The sequence below is a fragment of the Dreissena polymorpha genome, chromosome 1 (genome assembly GCF_020536995.1).
Source record: "Dreissena polymorpha isolate Duluth1 chromosome 1, UMN_Dpol_1.0, whole genome shotgun sequence".
Taxonomy (NCBI): domain Eukaryota; kingdom Metazoa; phylum Mollusca; class Bivalvia; order Myida; family Dreissenidae; genus Dreissena; species Dreissena polymorpha.
Window position 1 is genome coordinate 177,059,140 of NC_068355.1, and position 18,219 is coordinate 177,077,358.

Sequence of the window (18,219 nt, forward strand, 5' to 3'; positions counted from 1 at the left end):
CCGTGGGAGCGTTCTTCAGATCTCCCCCAAAGACACCAAGTACTGGTTCTAGGCCCAGGAAACGGACTCGAGAGCGTTTATATAAGCCTAAGGCTTTCGACGCAATCGAGCTAAAATAAATAGGTTTAAACTAAGGTCAGATTTTGAACCATATTTGTTTCCGCCATTTGCCTTAATTGGTAAGGTACTGAACAAACTAGTACAAGATAATGTTAAACAAGCTATATTGATTATTCCATTATGGAGATCTCAAGTTTGGTTCCCAAATGTTATTGATTTATTGATATCAATTCCTGTTAGATTACCTCGTCACAAGGATTTGTTGACCGACCCAGAGGATGGAACATCACATCCACTATCCAAAAGTATGGACTTGGTCGCAGTGCAGCTATCAGCCGACATTTGCTTGTGCAAGGAGTTCCTTCAGGAGCAGTCTCAGTTATCCTTAACTCATGGAAATCAGGAACAGAAAAACAGTATAGTTTGTCATGGCGTAAGTGGTGTATTTGGAATCAAGAACGAGGTAAAAATCCCATTAAAACCTCTGAGACGCAGGTAATAGCTTATTTATTTTACCTGTTGAAAAACAATAAGTCTTATTGAGTGCTGAACACGCATAAAGCAATGCTTTTGCAGACTTTAAATATTTTAGGCAATAAATGGTGTGAATCTCCAACATTAATTAGTAGGTTTATGAGAGGTGTAGCTATTATGAAACCTGTGGTTCCAAGGTACAAATTTACATGGGACATGTCTTGTGTTTTGCAACTTTTAAAGTCGCTTAAGCCTTTGAAACAGTTATCTTTGAAAACATTAACGCTAAAGTTAGTTGGTTTGGTGGCTTTGGCTGCTGCCCCTCGTGCACAAACTATTGTGTCCTTGGATATTGATTGTGTTAAAATTGATTATACTACTTGTGAAGCGGTGTTTTATTTCAAAAATTTGTTGAAAACTACGCCAGTGGGTAAAAAACAAAGTTTTTATTTAAAATTGCAGCACTTTCAGAAAGAAAGTTTATGTGTGTTTCATACCTTAATTCATTATATGAAAAGAACTAAGCATCGTAGACTTTCATCTCAGTTGTTTGTGTCTTATGTTTCTTATAAAGAAGTGTCTACAAGTACTATTGCACGATGGTTGAAGGATGTTTTAGTTATGTCAGGTATTGATGTGGCTATTTTTAAGCCACATTCATTCAGATCAGCAGCAGTTTCTGCTGCAGTTAAAGGAAATTGTTCGATTAATAATATCCTTAAAACGGCAGGGTGGAATACTGATTCCAATTTCTACAAGTTTTATTATAGGGACATTGTTGAAAGGTCTGATGTACCATTTGTTCAGGCAGTTTTTTCGCAGGTTTAATTGTATCATTAAACTAAGTGTTTTTTCATATGTTATATGTTAAAATATACATGTATACATATACAAAGTGAAGGTTTATTTAACCGTATTGTTTTCATTTGTTGACGTTTCAGGTATTTGTATGAACAGTCACAAATGTTTTTCTATTACCTTTGTATTCTGTCATATATGGTTGGGGTATGGAATGCCTATTATCATATTGTATACCTATTGTGTATTATTTTGTTAACATGTTGAAATAATACAATCTAGACGGGAAAGAAATTTAAGAATTGGTTTTATATCTGTGTCTTGCTAGATTTGTTGTCAGTCTTTAAAGATGCTATTGATACAGTCCACTCTCGTTATCTCGACATCGGATATCTCGATATTCTTGATATGTCGAAGTAAGCTCAATGTCCCAAATTTTTTCCTTCTTTATCTATATAAAGTCACTTTAACATCAATTAACTGCAATTAATACACAGCTTGCCGAAAGACTAATTGTTTTTACAAACACCATTCCAAAATGCATTGAGTTATATTTTTGCGTATATAAACCGTCGCAAATTTGCAGAATGTTGTTCTAGCATTGAACTCCAACAGTCATTTTCATTAGCATTTCAAACTACAAAATGTACTTGTGCAGTTCAGTATTCCGGAACGTGATTTACGCATGTTCAGATGGAAAACCATCGTCTTGATTGATCGTGAATTGCATCATAACTTTAAATAGCAACATTACCGGATGTTTACACGACAGTTTAGAAAAATTATAACCGCATGTGTTCATGCAATTCGGTAATAGGTAAAACGTCATTTTAAGCATTTAAATAGCAAAATTAATCGTGCCTCGTAAAAACGCGTATATATCAGGTACAGAGTATTATGCCACACGGTGACGGCTTTAGTTAGACCTCTAAGCAGGTATTTAGATGTTAAAAACAATGTAAATTTTCGTCTCCTTTTTTCGTTGAAAACGCATAATCGAATATCTCAAACTAATGTTATCTCGATATTTTTTCTTGTTCCCGCCGACTTCGAGATAACGAGAGTGGACTGTACATGTAAAGCCAAAGGCTTTACGGAAAATAATGTCCCTCATTCAAGCGTTTGTGACGGATGAGGGTCATTATTAGAAGTAAAGCCAGTGGCTGAGCATGTATCAACCCACCCCTGTTGTTGTATAAGGGTCATATGGAAGTGTTATTCTTCTTTTTCACCCTCCCAGGTTGACATTTACTGACAACAAATAACTTTTAAACAATGATTATCCGGGTTCTTCGATGTGTACTGTGCGGAGCGTAGTGCATGGTGTATTTTCCGGATCTTTATAATTGCGGGCCGTATGCGCAGCGTCTGACAGACATGCTATTGATACATGCTCAGCCTCCGGCTTTACTTCTAATAATGACCATCATCCGTCACAAACGCTTGGATGAGGGGACAGTAACCATGCACATTTTCACTAACTCTTTTGACCTGTTTATTCTTTTCAGTTCAATTCAACAGTGAAAAATGCCCATAATATCACTTCAATATAAAATAATAATGAAACGGTGCAGGTAATAGACGCACACAAAGTAACTTAAACTACTTAAGCCGATTCTAAAAATGACAAAGATAAATTATTATTGAAATTGAATTAATACATGCCCTTTATTATCGTGTTTTGTTTTGATGACTTCGATTTTTGTTAAATTTTCAGGATTACAACAATTTGTTTATAAAAGGGAATGCACTCACTAAAAACACAACAGCACGCTTTTTTATTAACTATGTTATCTATTTTATTTTGAATCCGCGCACATTAAATAATAGGAGTTGACATATTATTGTAAATGTTCTTTTAATTTTTTTTAACAACTAATCATTTAAAAAAGATTGTTTATTTTATGATACATGTACGCATCGACTCGGCATGCCGCGGCGAACAGATGCGAAGCTTCGCGGCGAAATTCAACTTGCCGCCGCATACTTACGCGGCTTCAACAGCTGACGCGGCATCGACTCGTTTCGCCTTGCCGCCGCGGATCGCGAAAAATGTTTGTTCCGCCTTGGCTGTACTGTATATATGGCTATAGTGAAATCTTGTTAACACTCTAGAGGCCACATTTATTGTCCAATCTTCATGAAACTTGGTCAGAATATTCATCTCAATAATATCTTGGAAGAGTTTGCAAATGATGCCGGTTGATTGAAAAACATGGCCGCCAGGGGGCGGGGCATTTTTCCTTATATGGCTATAGTGAAATTTTGTTAACACTCTAGAGGCCTTTTCCTTTTTTTTCATAATGAAACTTGGTCAGAAGATTTGTCCCAATAATATCTTGGATGGGTTTGAAAATGGTTTTGGTTGCTTTAAAAAATGGCCACCAGGGGAGGGGCAGTTTTCCTTATAGGGCTATATATGACTATAATAAAACCTTTTTAACACTCTAGAGGTCACATTTATTGTCCAATCTTCATAAACTTGGTCAGAAGATTTGTATCAAGGATATCTTGGATGAGTTTGAAAATAATTTTGTTTGCTTGACAAACATGGCTTCCAAGGGGCAGAGCATTTTTCCTAATATGGCTATTGTAAAATCTTGTAACACTCTAGAGGCCACATTTACTTTCCGATCTTCATGAAACTTGGTCAGAAGATTCATCCTGATAATATCTTGGACGAGTTCAAAATGATGCCGGTTGGTTAAAAAAACATGGCTGCCAGAGGGCGGGGCATTTTTCCATTATGGCTATAATAAAACCCTGTAAACACTCTAGAGGCCACATTTATTTTCCAATCTTCATGAAACTTGCATAGAAGATTTCTCCTAGTAATATCTTGTTATATCAGGTGAGCTACTTTTTGCCTTTCGGCCCACTTGTTTGTATTCACATTCTTCAGTCAGTGTCACGCTTAACTATCAGCATTTAAAAACATTTGTTTTTACTGCCATTTGCATGCCACAATACACTTACTGAATTTTCAATTGAGAAATTGCATTGTTTTTAACTTCTTTTCTGTTTAAATGTTTTTCTTTAGAATACTGTATAATTGTTGTGATTTCTGAGATTTATTTTTCAATGTTGTGTTGTTCATTTTCTATTTATTTTTTCCCAATGATCATTATCAATAATTTTTAGTCAATTACATGATGTTCCGGTCTTATAAATCCAAGTCCTTTATTTATTTATTTAAGTCAACAGGACATTTATCAGCAGGACCAAATGTCCTGTTGACTTAAAATACTTCTTGGAATGTCTGGTTTGTCCGATCTTCATTATACGTTTTTAGAGTATTTTTTAATGATATATCGGCTTAGTTAAAAAATAGTTCAAGCTTAATTGTTAAATACATGCCGGACAGAGGGATATGTTTCTTACATGCCAATGGTGAAACCAGGCCCCGTGTTCACAAAGCAAATTGACATCGATTTTCAATGTCAAGTGACATTGATTTTCAATTTTTGTCATCGGTTCTCAAACTTGGTGTTCACAAAGAAAATCGTTGTCAAATGACATCCAAAATCGATTTTCAATTTGCAATCAATGACACTGAAATTGACATTGATATTGGGCATTGTCAAATTGAAAATTGATGACAATCACCATGGTAAGAAAACAATATGGCCGACATTGAAAGACGTCTTCGTCGCGCTCGATACTTAAATGAATTGTTTCCAATGGATAGGAGAGTTTTCCGTGATCGAACGAACCCATTGGAAACTTTGTCCCCGATGGAAATTCGTGAACGGTACCGGTTTTTCCCGGAAACTATTCTGTTTCTTGTCAACATGCTGAATTTGGAGAGGGCTACTGAACGTTCTTGTCCTCTTCCGCCGCTCATTTCAACTTTAGCGGCATTGCATTTCCTTGCAACTGGCACACACCACATTGTGACGGCAGGGCTTCATGGAATCTCAAGGTCCAGTGTATCTTGAGCGGTCAAGCAATTTACGGACAGCGTGTGTCTACATCTAAATGACTTCGTTTTCTTCCCAAATATCGAAAATGTTCAAGGGACGGTGCAAAAACAGTTTTACAACATCGCTGGTGCGTATTAGCTCTTAATATAATTTAATCGGACAATTTAATGATTTTTGATTGGTTGTCAAGTAAACAGATAAGGGGAGTTAAATGTTTCTTAGTCGAATCGGGCACAATTCAAAACGTTGTATGAGTACTGTATGCTAGATTTATACGTCTTGAAATAACATACGTGTATATTAAGTATATTACGTGTTTGATAAGTATAATAAACATAACTGTTTATTAGTGATTGTTATTTTTGGGAACACATATATTGACATGAAAGACAGAAGATTGAACTTGTAACTTTTGAAAAAAATATTGCGGAAACTTTGTTTGTAGTATACTCAAATTAGTATAAAATTATCTAATACAAATGTCGATTAGGCTAACAATGTTATTGTCTTTAAAGGTTTCCCCCAAGTGGTTGGTGTTGTTGATGGGACACATATCCGTATTCAAGCGCCTAGCGCCAACGAAGACGATTATATGAACAGAAAGGGATTTCACTCCCTTAATGTACAGGTAAAACAATAAGTGAAATAAAGTCCATGAACATTTCCTCAACTTGTATTTTTTTTAGATTATATATGTTTAAAGGTTGTCTGTTCACAGTGAAAATTGCAAAACGAAACTAGTGACAATTGGATGTTCTGTTGTTTACTTGTATTATTGTGATATCAGACAAAATGACATTGTGCAGTGTGATTTTTATTAAGATTTGTGGTTTCTTTTTGCTCTATAGATGATTTGTGATGCCACTTTTCGGTTTGTTGACGTAGTCGCAAAGTGGCCTGGGAGCGTTCACGATTCAAGGATCTTTCATGAAAGCGCCATACGTCAGCGTTTTGAAAGAGGTATAATGACAATTACATGAAGACTATTCAGTATTATGATTTTATTCATTCATTGCACACATTTATTTAAGCACAGAATTATTACCGGTACATCAAAATTAACAAGCACAATTTTATTTTATTGAAGCGTTTCCATCTTTTCAAGTAGGTTTGATCACCAGCCATATATATAAATTATCTATCCATCCATCCATCCATCCATCCATCCATCCATCCATCCATCCATCCATCCATCCATCCATCCATCCATCTGTCAAGTCTGGTTTTATTTTATATAACAGCTTTTAAAACGATCACATGTATTATTATCACATCACATTTGACAAATGAAAGCAACTTAAAACATCACCTTTTTACGCAATGACACAATTGAATTAGCGTCTCATCAGCCCAATAAATAATTCATACTAACAACAAAAATTGAACTTCATTGAAATCACATCATTCCAAATGATCACAGTAACTAATATCACAATTATTTAAATGTAACATAAACAACAACATATTACATCAATAACGTTATAACTATGTCATAAACTTGCATGCATTAAACAATACACTGCTTGATATCGTTGTTTGACATTACAGTGCTGCAAAATGATCTTTTTTTTTTATAACAGGTGAAATCGACGGTCTTCTGCTTGGTGACTCTGGCTATGGATGCAAGAGGTATCTTATGACACCATATCAAAACACCGACAGTCCTTGTAAGGTATAGTTATTAAATGGATCTTTAAAACAATGTAACATATACTCAGAATTAAATTTTGTTAACCTTAGATTAAACGAAACAAGGACTGTTTGTAAAACATGCATGCCCCCCATATGGGCTGTCCGTTGTAGTGGCAGCCATTGTGTCAATACGTTTTTGTCACTGTGACCTTGACCTTTGACCTAGTGACCTGAAAGTCAATAGTGGTCATCTGCGAGTCACGATCAATGTACCTATGAAGTGTCATGATCCTAGGCAAAAGTGTTCTTGAGTTATCATCCGAATATCATTTTACTATTTCGGGTCACCGTGACCTTGACCTTGTGACCTCAAAATCCTTAGGGGTCACCTGCAAGTCATGATCAATCTACCTATGAAGTTTCATGATCCTAGGCGTATGCGTTCTTGAGTTATCATCCGGAAACCATTTTACTATTTCAGGTCACTGTGACCTTGACCTTTGACCTAGTGACCTCAAAATCAATAGGGGTCATCTGCTAGTATAAGCAATATACCCCCTCTTCTTCGAAGGGTGGCATAAATACTAATCATCATGAAAAGGTTTAATATTTACTTACAGGCATAAAGCAATGTCACCAAACTAGCATTAGTTCTTAACATTTAGTGGAATGATTGCAATATTATTAGTATGTTGTTTCATTTACAGGAACGGTTTAACATATCCTTATGTCGAACAAGAGTGGTGATCGAGCAAGCTTTTGGCGTTCTCAAGCGTAGGTTTCCATGTCTACATTATGGACTTAGAGTAAAACCTGACAGAGCAGCCAAAATAACAGTCGCGTGTGTCATTCTTCATAACATTGGATTAGAGAGGCAAGACATGTTTTCACGAACATGTGAGGATGACACGGATCAGCCACATGTTGTTTATGAAGGAGATGGGTCTGGAAACAGTTACAGAGACCACATCGCAGAATCTTTCTTTTAAGAACATATAGTTATATAATAACAAGGGCTGTATGCAAAACATTCACAGTCATTTTGAAGATAACTAAACAAAGATTCATTCACATAATGATAAACTAACAAAGTATTATATCAATAGCAAAAAGATAAGAGAAGGATCACCGAGGCTGCAGATCAAGAAAGACAAGTTAGAACAAAAGAATAGGCATATCAACAGTATTATTCATTTAAACAGGTATATTGGAAACTAGAAATGTGTCTTAAATGCTAAAGACAAATGCATTTTAAATATTTCACCGGACACAAATATATCTTGAGTCAAACATGTTTCAAGGGGCATATTGACTGCTAACAACAAGTTAAATGGATATTATTTGCAGCAAAAGCTACAAAGGACTGATTCATGCATGCTATGTGAATTACATATATAAATAATGTATGACATTAAAATATGAATAAGTGGAACACCAGCTGCCCATCAGTATAGCACTTTCATCATTTACCAAACTTGGTCCTTTATTTATGGTAAGTAGTGTTTCACTTATTCATATTTGAGTGTCACAAATTATGTATACATTTAATTAATAAAACATGCATAAATCAGTCCTATGTAGCTGTTTCTGCAAATAATAGCTATTTAACTTGTCTATTAGCAGTTGATATTCCCCTAGGAACATGTTAAGTTTAAGATTCAAACAAAAGAAGGCCTTGATCCATTGCAGACTTTATATTTGAGTTTAACAACTCTTTTTTTAAAGTAAAAAGTTGTCTCTCTTGCTCTGCAGCCTCTGTGATCACCTTAATTCTAAGATCATGTAGCTGTTTTTCCTGCTGTTGCCTCTGCAACAGCAGGTCCAACTCAGCCTGTGCACGTCTTGTTTCCAGCTCAAGTAGCTCTTCTTCATAGCATCTGTTTCTCTTTCTCTTTTTCAACGATTCTGGAAGTTAATTATACATTGACAAATTCAAATTGTGCTTAAGAAATTAAATACTTTCTTCATTTTAAAGTTTTAATTGTTATTTCAGTTATGTGTGCTTTTTATCCTATTACCAGACCAAAAACAATAGAATATCAAGTGATCGTATAAATATAAGCTCTATGCTAATATCGACATTTTTAGACCATGGTTTTCCGATAATATATAGTATTTTAACTTTTTTCTAATTATAAACGACCACAAAATAATGAGTAATAGAATATTATGTGCGTGTCGGATAGAGATCAAGTTTATCATGCGAGACTGAGAAACAAGTTGTAGTACATGTATATTCTCTTAATAAAGATTGGTTTAGGGTATTGGTTTATTTGAGTTTTGGTTTATTGTGTAAAAGGCAATATGACTTTCATATATCATCTGCATACTCAAGTTAATAATAGTGTGATGTATCAGTATGCTTCCAGATTCAGAGGATGTCAAAAGATGATTTTTGGTCTTAAAATATTGACATATTGAAATATACCTTTTGATGGTCTTGATGTTGAAGAAGTGGCTACATTCGAGGCAGTTGCAGGCTTTGATGTACACTCAGCAACAGTTAGTGTACACTTGGCTGAGGCTTCATCAGTGTCTGCCATCTCAGCAACATCAGCCACGCCTTCAATACAACAAATTATAACATCTATGAATAAACAAGAAATGTGTCCATGAGACAATGATGCACCACTAATTGGCACCGGTCACAACTTTTGACAGACTGCCAGACATACAGATGTTACTATTAATGCCCCTTCACCATTTTTCGAATCACAAACATCGCAAAATAAAACCAATTAACATTCCACAAATTATTATTGCCAGATATGTATATAATGGTTAAATATTAAACAAGACAAATATATTAAAGCAGAGCCATTGTGTATGGTTCATTGTTTAATGTTTCCAAAATAATCTGGTAACGTATATTGCAGGTCCGTTGCAGTTCTAAATATTCCATTCATATTCATTGCATGTTACAAATTTGAAAGAAAATGCAACAGTGAAAAATAAATTAAAAAGATCATTATACATGCATAACAATCACCTGAATCAATGCCACCCGGAATGCCAATCAGCTGTGGCTTGTCGCGGATGCCATCTATGACCAGGTCTTCCACGGTGGTTAATACAGTTGGAGGCCCCCCTCCAGTTTCTTTTCTGTCAGACTCTTTTTTTTTGGCTGAAATTAAGCGAGGTACATTTATGAACCATTCTTTTAACTTAAATATCATATACTGTAATCTTTGAAAAATTATTAAACAATCAACATTGATATTTTTTATTTTTGATGTACAATAATAATTGGCAGTGATTATTATTAACCCTTTGCATGCTGGTAAATTTGTCGTCTGCTAAAATGTCGTCTGCTGAATTTATAAAAATTAGCATTTTCTTCGATTTTGTTTCAATAATACTATCAGAATAGCATAAAGTTTAGATCCTGATGAGACGCCACGTTCTGTGGCATCTCATCTGGATCAAAACTGTTTGCAAAGGCCTTCAAAATCCGGTTCCAGCACTGAAAGGGTTAAAAAAAACATGGTAAGACTAAAATACTGAACTATTGAATTGAACAGTTCAAAAATAGTATTAACTGAAAGATTAAGCTCTCAGCACATATACCAATGTATTTTAAGAGCATACATCTTTATATTATAACAAATATTTTCTCAATATATTGACAAAAATGAACACTGATTAAGGAATATGTAATAAAGATTAGAGATTACTTGTTAACTATTAATGGGCCAAAGGAACTAACTAATGCTATTATAATTTTTTAATACTCAGAAATTTATTTTTATCATCAAAAATACATTTAACTACATTTTGCCAAAGTATTAAAAATAATCAACAAGCATGAATAATGAGCGTGATTAAAGATCTAGCAAAATATTACTGGCGCGCAAAACACATGTAATGAGCTCATAATATTCTACAATTACATGAAGTTTTTTATTTTTGTGTGCATAAAATACTTAATAAAATTCATTTAATATTATACAGTTTTTACAATGGGTGCAATAAAAGAAAACATTTCACTACATTACATAATGAGAACATGTCATTTTGTTTCATTTTTACCATTTATTAAAACTGGTACATACGATCATGATATAAATGCAAAATGTAAGGTACCTCAACATTTCAACTGCGCATACATGTCTTTTATTTGACGCACTGTCCTAGAACATTGTGTGACACTGGAGCTGAAATGAAAGGTAATATAGTCATATTCTAAATGGAAGAGGACCGTAATTGAAACATATTCATTGCTTATGTTTTTCTATGTATAAAACGGGACATAATAATGTCAAAATGCCAGTCAGAGTTACACAACTTTGCCTGCACAGTCCCCCTATATAGTAAGTAAGTGTTGCAAGTATGCAAGCAATAGCTTTGTTACTTTAGGTATAAAGTGGACCTAAGCACAAAACTCAACCAACTTTTCAATTTTTTAAGTATAAAAAGGGCACATAATTCTTACAAAATGCTAAATACAGTTGTCTGCTCTTGTTTATAGGTTGGGGTCATGTTGATAAAGAAGTACACAAAATATAAAAGCAATATGTCAAAAGACATAGTCGAGCTAAAAATATATGACACATATAAAGACATGAATGTCTATAAAGGCACCCTAGCAAACATGATTTTGCTAGATCTTTCTTATTAATATTTTGTTCTGTCTTTGTTTTGATAAGAAAACATTAACATTTTGTAAAAAATAATCATTATCAAGTAGAAACATTTTTTCATTAACAAAACCACAACAGTTTAGTATTGGAATTTTTTATTTTTTTTTGTTTTTTTTTGTTTACATTGAGTAGCACTATTTCTGTCCAAATTCTCTTTTTTTTCTCGCACAGTGTATTCTATGCAATCAAATTAGTGAACAAAAATATTTGAGATAGTCCTGCATTTAAACAGACAAATGAATCTTACTTTATATATATATATAAATAAGTAATTTCCAATTAGATTGTATCCTATCATTTTGTGGTCATTTATCTCATAACAGTAAAAAAAGTTCAAATGGTCCTTTGTGGATAAGATGTTGCAAAGCTTAATTATATATCCTAATTGTAAAAAGTATCTCTAAATTTTTAAATTTTTTTTTATATAATTTTGTAAAACAAAATTATATAACAGGTTGGTTCAGACCAGGGTAGGAATAACTACTTGCTCTTGGTTATACATGTAGGACTGTTTGGAAAGTATTTTAAGTTTAATCAGAAATATTTTTATATAACAGGTTGGTTCAGACCAGGGTAGGAAATACTACTTGCTCTTGGTTATACATGTAGGACTGTTTGGAAAGTATTTTACATGTAAGTTTAATCAGAAATATTTTGAGAATTTCAGATTGTTAAGCTTTTCTCTTGCAATGCATATACATTATAATCAGTCATGGTTTGAATAATTGATATTGTGCCATATCTCACACTTTGTGACTAATCATACTATGGTATTAATATAATCTAATACTGAATAAAAACTACTATGTAGCCTCTTTTAATGATTTCATATAATCTTAGATTTAGGGCGGACACTGAGACCAAGGATTAACATGCAAAAGGCAATCAGATTCTAGAACCTGTAAGGAATTATGGTGAACGGATTTGTTGATTAGGGCTCTGTATGTGCTAATAATAGTGTAAGAATAGACTAAACAAGGCCGTCATTTTCAGAACATACATTTAATCGTCACAAACACACAGACGCTTGATAGGCTAGATGCTACTAATACTAGTGATATTATTTGAGACAATTAAACATGCCTAGAACTTCAGTGACTTGAAGTTATTACAAATAATTTAAAAACATAATTTTCAGTTGCAAACATGCAGCTGCCAAATATTTTCAGACATTGTTTTTGTTCATAGGTCACTGAAACATTATGAATATATATATTAATGCCGAATTTTCTTACTTTCGGTTATGCAGGCATGTGTTAGTTCTATCAAAACAAATGAATGTTTTGTCTACAGACTAACTTCACTAAGACTAATAGTAAGATGACATTTCAAAACAAACAAGTTAATTGCGACTCACCTATTGAAGGTATCAGCAACCTCTTGCCAGGTTTGTTCCTTTTTTTTGCCACCTAGTGTGGCACCTTTAAATCGACAATATAACTCGTCGTACCGATCATTTATCAGTTGAACCACGAAGGTTTTTTCCGACATAGACCAATGCACCTGAGCAGTCATTGTAGTTGCAGCAGACGTCAACAAAAAACAACTTCCGCTTTACCGCTTACGTCCACAAAAAGTCGAAAAAAAATCGATGTCGTTAAAACCGATGTTGAACGACATCAATTTTAAATAACTTCGTGAACTCGAACTTTGTCATCGATGTCACTTGACAACGATTTTCAATGTCATGCAAAATCGATTTTCGATGACAGTAAAAAGTTTTGTGAACACGGGGCCAGACATGTGAGCACTACATTCTCATGGTGAACTTTTGTGATCCTTTGCCCTTTGAACACAAGACAACGGCATTTATCTTGGCAAATCTTCATAAAACTTGGTTAGAATATTTTGTCCTAATGATATATCGGCAACGTTTCAAGACTGGCCCCGTGTTCACAAAACAGTTTTTGCAATCGAAAATCGATTTTGCTTGTCACTGAAAATGGATTTCCATCGTAGTTGATAGGCACAAATAAAAATTGATGTCAGTTAAAATCGATTTTTGATTGCAAAAATGTTTTGTGAACACGAGGCCTGGTCATGTGAGGTGAAAACTAGGTTCCATGAAAATACAATCTTGTGAATGTTCTAGAGGACACATTAAATGCCCAGTTTTTTGTATGAAACTCTTTGTCAGAACATGATTGTGTTCAAATGATATACCTGATGCATTTACAACTGGGTACAATGTATATGCATATTATTAGTTAACGACAAATCATTTGTTTTTATGAGTTTATTTACTCACATACCGTAGGTTTCCACGTATAGCGCGCTCCCGTATATAGCGCGCAGGCTGTTTTTTTAATGCAAAAATGGAGAAAAAATATTTAAAGACAATAAAACCACCAAATCGGACCGAAAATGGCCGCCATTTTTCAATCCAATAATCCGGGGCATTGGAAAGCTTAATTAAGCATTCAAAATAGGAAGCGTCATTATGATTATGAGCATGGGTTGCATAGCACTATACTTTTTTTACAATTTTGTAATTTTCTAGCAAAAGATTAACAGTCCTGAGGTACACCACTGTTCAACGTTCAATATTTATACACCCAAAATGCAATTGCATATCTTCATGTTCTCATGCATATCTTCACGATCTCAAGTGTCAATTAGTTTCTCAAATGTCAATAAGCGTCTTAACAAGTCGTGGCACATATAACTCAATAACATCTGCCAATTACGAAGTGTAAAATGACCCCCTTTCACACCTACCGTTACCCGCAAAAAAGACCTCATTCGCACCTACCCTTGCCTGCTCTCAGGAATGTCGACAACAATCCCCATCGGAATTCATCAATAAAGAAGTGTAAAAACACAAACAAAGAAATGTCCGCAAGTTTATTCACACAAATATATTTTTGACCAAAACTTCTTCTACCGCATTCATATCTACCAGTAGCGACTTCTTGTTGTTTCGACAATGGCCCCTCAGTCTGTACGATTATAGGGTGGTAGTTTTCTGGAAAAAATCATGGCGGCCATTTTGATTATTTACGATTACCGGTATACAACATATTTTTTACCAATTTAGCAGCCTGGATAGCGTTGTATCAATGTAAAGCGCGCACCAGCTTTTTAATTTGAATTTTGGAGGTAAAACACTGCGCGCTATACGTGGAAACCTACGGTATATTGTCAAATCTTCATGAAACTTGGTAATAACATGTGTTCCAATGATATCTGTGGAGTTCAAAACTGGTCATGTTGGATGTAAAACTAGATCAGTAAGTAAAATTGAAGAATAGGTTTATGAACATACTTGCATATAATATTTATTGCACAATGTTTTCATGACACTTGGTAAGATTTGTCCCATTATTCTATCTTAGACTAGATCAAAGCTGGGTGGTGTAGGGTTAAAAACTAAGTCACAAGGTCGAACTAAACAAAAATCTGATAATACTCTAGAGTACAACACTGATTGTATAATCCTTCTGAGAGTATTTTGTTCCAATTATATCTCGGCTGATTTGAAAACTTTTGAAGTCATTAACATTTGTCTAAATGATATTAGGGCTGAGATAAAAACTAGGTCACTACACATGTAGATCATTTGAAAAGAAAATGCTATGAGCTGTAGAAGTAATACCTGTTTCCTCATTATTCTTGGAACTTGCTTAACATTGATTTGAGTGATTTATCTGCAAAATAAGATATTAAAGAAAACATGTATTCAATGAGGCAGGGTTGTTATAGTAAAATCATTTTTTTAGTTCGGCTGTTTCCAAAGAAAACCCGAGGTATTGTCATAGCCAGCTGGCCGTCGTGTCGTCCGCCGTCCATTTCATGCTAAAACCTTGACATTGTGTCCAGCTTTTGAACATTTGTTCTAAAATCAAAGTGCTTCAACCTACAACTTTGAAGCTTCGTATGTAACTGCACCTTGTTGAGTTCTACATTGCACACCCATTTTGGGTCACTAGGTTAAAGGTCAAGGTCACTGAGACCTCGATATCTGTTCTGATTAAAAATATGATGGTGTATTGTTAAAAAAAAGACAACCAGATGTTGGGGCAGTTTTTATCGCCAGACCATTAAGTGCTATTGTAATCACCCTTTGTCAGGCGTCCGGTGTAGTTGGTGTGCGGCATGCAGTGTTAGGTTTCCGCTTTGCACCGTTTTGTTACCACTCTAGATGCAACATGTGTAATGTATTATCAATGAAACTTGGTCAGAACGTTTATCTAGACAATATTAAGGCCAAGTATGAATCCGGTTCATGTGCATAGAAAACTCCATTATTGAATACGCCTGAAATCAGTGCCAGAACTTCACGTTGCATGCAGCACAACCATGTATATGAATCCATTACAAATCAAATGGTTGGCTAAGAACGCAGGCTTATTAAATAAAGTAATTCAGATGTTTTTCACATTGCCATTAACCACATAAAACTTGTCTTTTATGCACTACTTGAAATTCTTCTGAAAAATGGTTTTCAAAAGTTATTTGGAAAAAAGCACCACTTACCGGTGTGTTTACAGCCATTAACATCAATTTGTGAACCCCATAAAGTCCTGTAATCCTGCATCCTGAATATGTGTCAAGGCTGAGTTCCAATGTTTGTGTCATGTGCGTGTAGAAAGTAGATAAGCAGATGAACAATAACAAATCATTTTTATGTCCCCCACTATAGTAGTGGGGGACATATTGTTTTTGCCCTGTCTGTTGGTCTGTCTGTTGGTCTGTTGGTCTGTCTGTTTGCGCCAACTTTAACATTTTGCAATAACTTTTGCTATTTTGAAGATAGCAACTTCATATTTGGCATGCATGTGTATCTCATGAAGCTGCACATTTTGAGTGGTGAAAGGTCAAGGTCAAGGTCATCCTGAAAGGTCAGAGGTCAAATATATGTGGCCAAAATCGCTCATTTTATGAATACTTTTGCAATATTGAAGATAACAACTTGATATTTGGCATGCATGTGTATCTCATGGAGCTGCACATTTTGAGTGGTGAAAGGTCAAGGTCAAGGTCATCCTTCAAGGTCAGAGGTCAATTATATGTGGCCAAAATCGCTCATTTTATGAATACTTTTGCAATATTGAAGATAGCAACTTGATATTTGGCATGCATGTGCATCTCATGGAGCTGCTCATTTTGAGTGGTGAAAGGTCAAGGTCAAGGTCATCCTTCAAGGTCAGAGGTCAAATATATGTGGCCCAAATCGCTTATTTTATGAATACTTTTGCAATATTGAAGATAGCAACTTGATATTTGGCATGCATGTGTATCTCATGGAGCTGCACATTTTGAGTGGTGAAAGGTCAAGGTCAAGGTCATCCTTCACAAGGTCAAGGTCATCCTACAATGTCAAACATCATATAGGGGGACATTGTGTTTCACAAACACATCTTGTTGCCACTACAGAGACCAGATTTCATGACTCAATCTGGACAAAACACAGAATGTGTATGTTCACAATATCTAGGCCAAGTCTGAAAGTGGATCACATGCGTCTAGAAACAATGTCACCGGGTCAAATCTTTCACTAAATTCTTACCACTCTAGTGGCAACATTTATGACTCATCCGTAATGAAACTTGATCATAGTGTTTTTGTTGACAATACAATTTCATTGTTTGAATTTGGGTCAAGTGGAGTCAAATAATAGACCACCAATTGAAGTATTCCACAATGCATGTTCAGGAACTCAGATGAGCCCTTAAGGGCCATGGTGACCCTCTTTGTTCATATGTAATATGTTTGACATTAATTCCAATATAACATGAGGCTTACATTTGTCATACACAAAAGAAAGGCAAGTGTGGGCTATTATGCAACCAATTATGATAGGAACTTAACAAGCATTTTTGCAAAGCTCACATTTTATGGAGTCATTTGCAGTCGTCATATGTTGAAGTACAAAGCCACGGAAACAGTGCTTTTTATTCGAACGGCGTTTTGTCCTTCACTGTCTGGCTGTCATGTTTCTTTTTAGCTCACCTGAGCACAACATGCTCATGGTGAGCTTTTGGAATCGCTTTTTGTCTGTTGTGCGTCGTGCGTCGTCAACATTTTGCCTTGTGAATACTCTAGAGGCCTTTATTGTCCGATCTTCATGAAACTTGGTCAGAACACTTGTCCCATTGATACCTAGACTGAGTTCGAAACTGGGTCGAAAACTAGGTCATTAGGTCAAAAAAAAGAAAAACCTTGTGAACACTGTAGAAGTCACATTTGATGCCAAATCTTCATGTAACTTTGTCAAAATGTTTGTCTAAATGATATGTTAGTTGAGTTCAAAAATGGTTTCAGTCCGTTGTAAAACATTGCCGCCAGTGGGCGGGGCAGTATTCCTTATATGGCTATAGAGAAACCTTGTGAACACTCTAGAATTCACAATTTTTGCCCAATCATCATGAAACTTGGTTGAAACATTGGTTCTATTGATATCTGGGACGAGTTTGAAAATGGTCCAGATCGATGAAAAAACATGGCCACCAGGGGGCAGGGCAGTTTCTCTATATGTTACTATATATATATATATAGTAAAAACATGTGAACACTCTAAAAGTCACATCTTTGGTCCAATCTTCAGGAAATTTGGCCAGAACATGTGTTTTCTGGATATGACGGTTGAGTTTGAAAATGCTTATGTTTACTTGAAAAACATGGCCACAAAGGTACGGGGCATTTTTCCTTAAATGGCTATACATGGCTATAGTAAAATCTTGTAAACACTC

At 35.0% G+C, this 18,219-nt stretch overlaps 2 protein-coding genes across 2 annotated transcripts; one reads left to right on the forward strand and one right to left on the reverse strand.

The window, feature by feature from the left end:
• Window positions 1–4,743: 4,743 nt before the first annotated feature.
• LOC127864609 (putative nuclease HARBI1) lies at window positions 4,744–8,861 on the forward strand. Its single transcript, XM_052404378.1, has 6 exons — window positions 4,744–5,259; window positions 5,350–5,382; window positions 5,771–5,883; window positions 6,104–6,215; window positions 6,836–6,927; window positions 7,595–8,861. Exons 1-6 carry the CDS (start codon window positions 4,956–4,958, stop codon window positions 7,874–7,876), a joined length of 936 nt encoding a protein of 311 aa, XP_052260338.1. The 5' UTR covers window positions 4,744–4,955; the 3' UTR covers window positions 7,877–8,861.
• Window positions 8,539–15,624, reverse strand: LOC127864610 (uncharacterized). The gene is made up of 4 exons (XM_052404393.1): window positions 15,588–15,624; window positions 9,877–10,011; window positions 9,316–9,450; window positions 8,539–8,792 (listed from the first exon to the last, which is right to left on the reverse strand). Exons 1-4 carry the CDS (start codon window positions 15,622–15,624, stop codon window positions 8,539–8,541), a joined length of 561 nt encoding a protein of 186 aa, XP_052260353.1.
• Window positions 15,625–18,219: the final 2,595 nt, after the last annotated feature.